The 8466-nt window shown below is 41.0% G+C and overlaps 1 protein-coding gene across 1 annotated transcript; it reads right to left on the reverse strand.

The window, feature by feature from the left end:
* Positions 1-230: 230 nt before the first annotated feature.
* On the reverse strand, positions 231-8452 carry epcam (epithelial cell adhesion molecule). The gene is made up of 9 exons (XM_055639608.1): positions 8183-8452; positions 7278-7385; positions 5313-5565; positions 4665-4730; positions 3854-3914; positions 2539-2640; positions 2003-2215; positions 874-924; positions 231-787 (listed from the first exon to the last, which is right to left on the reverse strand). Exons 1-9 carry the CDS (start codon positions 8250-8252, stop codon positions 743-745), a joined length of 969 nt encoding a protein of 322 aa, XP_055495583.1. The 5' UTR covers positions 8253-8452; the 3' UTR covers positions 231-742.
* Positions 8453-8466: the final 14 nt, after the last annotated feature.

An 8466-nucleotide genomic window follows, 5' to 3' on the forward strand; every position in this document is an offset into this window, starting at 1 on the left:
GGGACTTGGATCAAATGCTGCCACTTGCCTTCAGTTCTGCTCTGCCCTTTCTTGCCAGCAGAAATGGTCCCTTCCCCAAATCCCAGTCAACAGAATACAATTAGTGTTGCTGTTTTGGACAAAGAATTACTAAATTTAGCAAGACAATACAGTATTGAAGCTGGATAAATGTTCAGGAAACCCATTTGAGATAGATGAAGTGCAAAACAGCAGAGATTGGACAGCAGGAGGTTTGTTACAGTCTTTATTAAAAATTAAAATTTCCATAGCAATAAAAAAACAGTACTTTGTACACAAGCTTCAAAGAATTGCTAAACCTATTAAAGTATGGTGACCCAAAACAAGCTGTTCAACTGTACAGCAGCTTAAGAAGTTAACTATTTGCAAAGTTCCTTCAATATTATCCCAATATATGCAATCCTAGTTTTTAAAGGCTAAAATCAATCGTAACAAATTCCATATATTTAAATATAAACAAACCACAATCCAGCGAGACCATTTGAGAAATTGCAACCAATTCCTGGGGGGCAAAGTCCTGTAACATTACCATTTTGTATCAAGCAACAGTCTCCCATAGGCAAGTGGAGAGGATGTAATGTAGTTAACTTAAAAGGAATGGAAATTGGAGCTGCACAGCAACTTGTAAATAATCCTAAATGAGATGACTATCCACTTGCTTTGGTTTAAATTTCCCAAAGTTTTAGGATATTGATTTGTACAAGTAAAGATGCTAGTTGTCGGATTAGGTAGTCAGCTGCTGTTTCTGAATTTCATCCAATTCTCTTCCCTGCAAGGGACAAAATGTAAACATTAAATTAGAAGCCCTTCTTAAAAAAAAAAGGCAACAGCAGCTTACAATGGTGAACAACTTACCTCAGCTTTTTGATAAATGTGAGACTTGGCTGCCCTCCTTTGTGTGAAGAACTGGAAAATAAACCAGAGAAGACATTAGGCACAAAACGAAGCTGCAATTCAATACAAAGGTCTGTGGAGCAGTGGTAAGTTTATGCTAAAGATAAACACAAAAACTGGAGTAACTCAGTGGGGCAGGCAGCATATCTGGAGAGAAGGAATGGGTGATGTTGCGGATCAAGTCTGAAGAAGGGTCTCAACACAAAACATCACCCCTTCCTTCTCTCCAGAGATGCTGCCAGTCCCGGGAGATACTGCAATTTTTGTGTCTATCTTTGGTTTAAACCAGCATCTGCATTTCTTTCTTACACATGTAAGTTTATGCTAGACGGTTTCATGTGGAGAAGGACTGTAATCATCCATTCCAGATTGTGTTAAAATTTATGTTGACACCATCGACAGGCCACAATTTCAGACATTTATAAAATAAAGTAAGCAGTCCGAACTGCTGATGTCTATAGGTGAATGTACTCTGTGTTGTTTAGGTAGGGTGTTGTTTGAACTGCTAGGTAGATTTATGGGATTGGGGAGGTGCTGTTCAAAGTCTGGAGGATGTTCCAGTGCTACTTGCTTAATTATAAACGCCAAACTTAAAATATGTAGCCATATAACACAGGAACTAGTTGTTCAAACTATCAAGTCTATGCTGAACATCCAATCTTACACTCTCCCACACGCCAAGGGGATTCTAGTGGCAAATGCCTACCATTCCTTGTTACAGGGAGAAAGTGAACCACCCAAGGAACCGTGTGTAAAACATTCATATTCCACAACACCCAAATTTAGGATTGATCTAGAGCAGAGTCTTTTGTGGCTCTATCAGCCACATTAAAAGATAACAAGCTAGCATACTATTTGAACACAAGGAGTTATTGGAGCCAATAGTAATATTAAATATAAGAGACTTGAAACTTATCTGCAGACTTCCTACTAGCCAAGCAGCAGACTATAAACCCGTTTCACTTGGATTCAAGAAAATCTATGCATTCAGAACAGTTTTTTTAAATTTTTATATAAACCCAGCTTAAATCTGTCTGGGGTTTCTTAACACTAAGATGCATCAATGCAAGCCGTCATGTTTAATACTTACAAGCACAACGAGTCCAGCCACAACTGCCAGGCACACCACCACAATTACTGCAATAATACCAGGGGTCATTCCTTTCATGGAGAACTCTGGATTCTTTGAGTCAATGTAGTATACATAAGCTTGATCAAAACCAAGCTTCATCCCATTATATAGCATACCATCCTCCTTAACGGAGCGATTATAATTGACAGAGAACAATGTGTTGCCCTTGATCTAGCATGGAAGAGAAAAAAGGTTAGTTTTGATTTTGTAGTCAAAATTGTCAATAAAAAACAAATTCCTTTTGGGATAGAACTAGTGGAAAGATTTGAAATGTACTTGCAAGCTTTTTAAAAAAATATATATAAAAGCCTCCTTTGCATTAAGATTTTGAATGTTACCAGCTTTAAGTTTTCTGATCAAAGTGCAGTCAGGTGCTTCTAGTTAACATTAAGCAATTAAAAGGTTTTATCTTAATCTTGCTGTCAATCTGAACAAGGACTAAGTTTTAGTTATTACTTCCAGTTAGTTTTGCAGGGTATTCAAATGTCACTTACATCCTTTTCTAGGTAATATGTTGCAGTTGCAAGATCAGTTGGTGAATTCACAGTCATATTTTGTTTCAGGTCAACTATGATATAACGATCCTCTTCATAATACTGAAATAAAAAGTGCACAATAATTCAAACTGCGCCCATAATACTACTTTTTGTAGAGAAAAAAACAAAACACTTCTAGGCAAGGAATGGGAGAAAAATCTTCAACCATCCCAGTTACCCCAAATTTGTATAGAATTAAGTGACCTAGCCAATTGGATTCAAAATTGGCTTGGAGGAAAGAGTAGTTGTGGAAGGTTGTTTTTTTCTGATTGGAAGTCACAGAATTGAGTACTTCACTGTGTTAAAGATGCAAAGGACACAAAAATAGTGGTATAGTAGACAGTTAGGAAGGTTATAAGCAAGATCTAGATCAGTTGTGTAAGTGGGCCAAGGAATGGAAAATTAATTTAACTCCAAGTATGACAGTTTGGCATATCAAACCAGACAAGTCCTGGTAGAGCCATGGAGAGCATAAACATCTGTGTACACAAATGCATGGTTCCCAAAAGAGTCCAATGAACATTGTGGTACCTTCATTGGGATGTACAAATGTCAGGACGTCATACTGCAGCTGTACAAGCCGTTAGCAAAACCACACTTGTTATGAGTACTGTGTGCAAATCTGTTAACCCAGCAATAGGCAGGACATCATTAAGTTGGAAAGGGTGCAAAATAAATTCACCAGGATGTTATCTGGGCTTATGTTACAGGAATAAGTTGGATAGGCTAGCATTTTTCTTTACATAGGAGGCTGAAGGATTACCGTAGAGGTGTATAAGATCATGAGAGGCATTGATAAGGTCTTTCCCCAAGATAGTGAATTCAAAAACTAGAGACCACAGGCTTTTAAGGCAGATGGGAGAGATTTAAGAGGAACTTCAGGGCAATTTTTTCCACTCAGAAGGTAATCTGTATCTGGAATGAGCTGCCCCATGGAAGTGGATATAATGAAAGCTTTTTAAAAATACACTAGACCCAGGAGGACCCATTGGGCCCTGTCCCCTCAACGTGCGGTTGTGGGGTGGGGGAGCCTGTGGCTTCACACTAACCACTCCCCCCCCCCCACACACACACACAAACACAGAGGGGGTGGGAGAGAGGGGGGAACCCAGTGTAGAATGAGGGGTGGCATGATAGTCAATGAGAGGTGGATAGGGTAATCAGTGCATGATGAATACATGGGGGGGGGGGGGGGGGGGGAAATCGGAGGGGGAGAGGGACACGCACCAAGGGCATTATAACACAAAGATGCTAAAATTTGCCATTTGTTTACCTCAACTTTTTCAATGTACTTTCGGTCCACCTGGTAGGATGCAAACATATTTATGATAGCTCTGTTGAAAGAAGTTGCAATTAAAATATTAGCCAAGCTATTACAATTTACAAACTCAAATTGCATTTTACTTTAAAGCAATATCAAAATTAATGCTGCTTTAACAGCAGAGCAAAATGTGGCTGCTCAGGAACATTTTGCACCTAATTGGGCACAGGTCCAATTCAAGCAGCTCCTACCAAAGAGTTCCAAGGTGCTTCTCAGCCAGCAAGTTACTTATAAAATAACATTTTGTACAGATACATAGTAAAATCTTAAACAGTTACACAAAGGACCCAACAATGGTACAACACTAGAACAGTTTAAAAATTGAGACACTACTTTGACATCCTGGGCGACAGGTGGCGCAATGGGCTAAGTGTTCGGCTGGCGACCCCGCTTGGAGTGCATACTGTCGTTGTGTCCTTGGGCAAGAAACTTCACCCACCTTTGCCTGCATGTGAATGTGTGTGAGTGATTGGTGGTGGTCGGAGGGGCCGTAGGCGCAGATTAGCAGCCACGCTTCCGTCAGTCTGTCCCAGGGCAGCTGTGGCTACTGAAGTAGCTCACCACCACCGAGTGTGACTGAGGAGTGAATGAATAATGCGATGTAAAGCGCCTTGAGTATCTAGAAAGGCGCTATACAAATCCCATCCATTATTATTATTATCATCCAAGTGTGGCCTTGGTTAAGGCAAAGGTATTATTATCAAATGTCTATATTTGAAATTACACAATCCATCAGCAAATGCAAACAGTTGTGTGCACTTACTCCTCAAGTTTAGTTTGATCCATCTTTTTCTCCATGGGTTTGTGTCTTAGTTGAACTTGAAACCAACTATCAAAAGAAAAACATTGCATAGGGCGTAATTAGTACATTAACAAATACAAAGGGATCCTTACATTTTGTAGGGAGCTTGAAAGCAATAATTACTTAGGTTTCATTTAGTCAATAAAGCAATTAGTTATGTTCCATTTAGTCAAATCAATGGTCAATGAAGCAATTAGACAAGTACATGGATACAACAGGTTTAGAGAAACATGGGCCAAATGTAGAATGGTCATGTTGACAGCATGGGCAAGTTGGGCCAAAGGACCCGTCTCCACATTGTATGACTAATGTAAAAAAAAGTAAAGAACTCTATCAAACCCCGATAACACAAGTGGTCAAAGAGTTGACACTTCAACATTCCTCCCCGCAGATTCCTTTTTGCCATGGAACACCTCACCCCCCCCCCCCCCCCCCCCCCCCCCCCCCCCATCTGAATAAACCCCCCCCCCCCCCCCCCCCCCCCCCCCCCCCCATCTGAAATGAATGCTAGTCATGGCAGTGAAAATGTGACCATTCCACTTCCACCAATTCTTCACATCCCTCATGTCTACTATTTATCCCAAATATTTTGGATTGCAGTATACTTACAAGGTCTCCACAAGCTCAGGGCACTTGAGGCTTGTATCTCCTTTATCAGTTCTGCGAACACCCGCAGTGTTAACACACCAGCACGTGTCAGTCTCATTACATTGTCTGGCATGGAATTTCCCATCAACCTCACATTCGGGATCATAAAGCCCATCATTATCCAACATGGCATGCTCAGTGGGAATTCTGCGTGTTCCAATACCATTCTTTTTCCTGTACATTTCATTCTTCATCATCCAACATTTACTGGTCACTGCAATGGTTCAAAATTGTATTAGGCATTCAAAAGGCCTATGTTGAAGTAGCAACTTTAACGTACATAAGATTTAATTCTACTGAACAGATGGTTAGTCCTTTGGTGCAGGCATTGTAGAAATACACTTGCTCAAGTTAATCACTTTTACTGTGAAAATTGTTCAACTGACTCAGTTTAATATGGAACCATATGCAATCAGAATCAGCACCCCCACCCCACATGCACAGCACTATTCCGAGTAATCAAACTTTTAAAAAAACTCTGCTCACCCAGCATGTGTAAAGCAATTAAAGCAGAGTTAAATTTTCCCATTTCTAGTTACAGAAAATCTCATCTTGTGTATTAAATACTACTCAGTCAAATATTCTATACTCATGTTTCCCTTATTCTTTCTCAAGATCACAAACACCGATTGCATTGCCCAAATATTTCAAACAACCGTTGAAAACTCTTTCGCACCACGAGTACAATAGAGTACTGCCACAGAGTACAATACAAAAGAGTACTGCCAAAGTGGAAATAATCTGCCAATAGTTATCAAATTGCCCAAATTTGGCCAAGGAGTCATTTTTGTTTAGATTAACAAAACAATTACAAAAATACAGCAAGAATTAACCCCCTGCTGACATTGGCCAATGATGCACATTTCATCACCAATGCCAGAAGGGAAATATGGTCACTTTCTTGCTTAGGTGTAGTCAGACATCACCCCACCTTCTCCCTCAGCAACAACTGGTTGAAAGAAGTCTAGTCACGTGTAAGCACATCAAATGGATGTTCAGGTTTATACTAATACAAGTAAGTGTATTGGTACTTGGCATATGCAAGAATCTTGAGCCAAGATGAGGGATTGTTTCCAATATTTCACATTCCATGGAAAAATCCCAGGTTAGTGAAGCAAGATAGTGTATATTAATTTTTCTAATTAATTTAAAATTAGAATTCAAAATGTAGAAATGCATTGCTGTCCTATGCAATGAGCTCAACCTACATAACTGTCTGAAGAGTCTCGACCCGAAATGTCACCCATTCCTTCACTCCAGAGACGCTGCCTGGCCCACCGAGTTACTGCAGCTTTTTGTGTCCATCTACGTAACTGAAGTGATTTAGTGGCTATCAATCACTAATTTCCATACGTTTCATAGAAAAATAGAAAATAGGTGCAGGAGTAGGCCATTTTGGCTCTTCGAGCCTGCACCGCCATTCAATATGATCATGGCTGATCATCCAACTCAGTATCCTGTACCTGCCTTCTCTCCATACCCCCCTGATCCCTTTAGCCACAATGGCCACATCTAACTCTCTTTTAAATATAGCCAATGAACTGGTCTCAACTACCTTTTGTGGCAGAGAATTCCAGAGAGAATTCCAGAGATTCCCCACTCTGTGTGAAAAATGTTTTCCTCATCTCGGTCCTAAAAGATTTCCCCCTTATCCTTAAACTGTGACCCCTTCAGAATTTCAGAAACAATCCATGCACTAAATTTAATTTAGCAGTTTAATTTAGATTGAAGAGCAATGTTGTTAAACACTTAGTATTTCTCAGATTATGTTTGATTGGGAACCATCAGGCAAGCAATCAATTTTAAGTTGTATTCATCGTAGTATTACAAGGAAGTTCGAATAATATTCTTAATTATACAGTACTTTAAATATACATTACTTCACCAATGCACATGCCATTTGATTTTCACAAATCTAAAACTTACATTTGGTGCAATTTACTGGTTGGCTCGTATCAGTTGATACTTTCAAAGTACACTCACAGGCAGCACCACTACATTTGGCGAACTGGTTTGTCATGCATTGAAGACAGTCTGAAAGGGGAAAAAACACACAAAATGCTATTACAGCTAGAACGTTTTCATGCTCAAAATTGAGGCTATATGATCTAATCGAACAAGCTTCTCAAATTAGTCAAGGGGATGAACTCTTCTAAACAAATGTAAATTCTCCTTCTCTCAAGACACTGGGATCATTTAAAAGACCAAGTTTTTAAAAAAAGTGTCAAATCGTAGAATTATCGCCGTTGACCCGGTCTCTCGAATCCGGACAAAAATTATAACCTTCACTTCCATACAGAGAATCCTGCCAGGATCAGTATTTATTGTTAAACTGGAGTATCATTAACTGGTTTCAATGTTAGAATCCTGGAGGTCTGATCGGAACAATAAACACTGATCGGAACTGAAACTCACGTCCCACGGAAAGAGCTCCAAATCTGGGAAGGTCACTGAAAATCAACATTTAAATTGAAGACCAACTAACTAACCCTGGGACAAGAGGTTAGGGGAGACAACAGGCCAGGGAGACACCCAGGGCCACACCCAACGAGATGCTGCACCTCCACAGCGCGCCCCCGCTCGCCGGGCACGGGAACTACCGACCCGCCCCACACCCCGGCGCACCCTGGCGGGCGGAACAAGTCAGCGGCGGCTGCGGCGTCGAAACTCGACGGTCGGGGCGAGGAAAGTAAATGGAAGCCAAGAAGTCAATGTCGACACAAATTTCGGTGGGAGCGTCGACAAGTAACCCGGGGCCGCAGATTCAGTGAACTAAAACAATAATCGTTTCACCCGCTCACCTAGGACGCGGCCCGCAACCACTCACTCACCTTTATCATCATTCTGCGCCAAGGCGGCCAGCGAGCACAAGGCCAACACCAAGGGAACCAGCACCCGCATTCTCGTCCGCTCACAAATCAAGCCTTTCCGACCACGAACTCCCTCAAACACACGAGTCAGACCAACTCCGCAACTCTTCAAATGTGGATTTTAACCTCCCAAAACAAAAAGGATCTCAGTAAACAAACACGTCTATCTAGCCACCAGCTCGCCTCCTGCCGTCTCAATGCTGGCTTCCTCTTCCTCCCTAGAATTTATACCTGCGGGGAACTGA

This window comes from Leucoraja erinacea, chromosome 8 (assembly GCF_028641065.1).
Source record: "Leucoraja erinacea ecotype New England chromosome 8, Leri_hhj_1, whole genome shotgun sequence".
Classification (NCBI taxonomy): domain Eukaryota; kingdom Metazoa; phylum Chordata; class Chondrichthyes; order Rajiformes; family Rajidae; genus Leucoraja; species Leucoraja erinaceus.

What these genes read in the sequence shown, in the direction of transcription:
- epcam (XM_055639608.1), bottom strand. Translation starts at nt 8,252, where the DNA reads ATGCGGGTGCTGGTTCCCTTGGTGTTGGCCTTGTGCTCGCTGGCCGCC. An exon ending in ACCAGTAAATTGCACCAAAT is followed by an intron (nt 5,566 to 7,277) that starts GTAAGTTTTAGA and finishes GAACCATTGCAG; the next exon opens with TGACCAGTAAATGTTGGATG. An exon ending in CCTGAGCTTGTGGAGACCTT is followed by an intron (nt 4,731 to 5,312) that starts GTAAGTATACTG and finishes TTCTTTTGATAG; the next exon opens with TTGGTTTCAAGTTCAACTAA.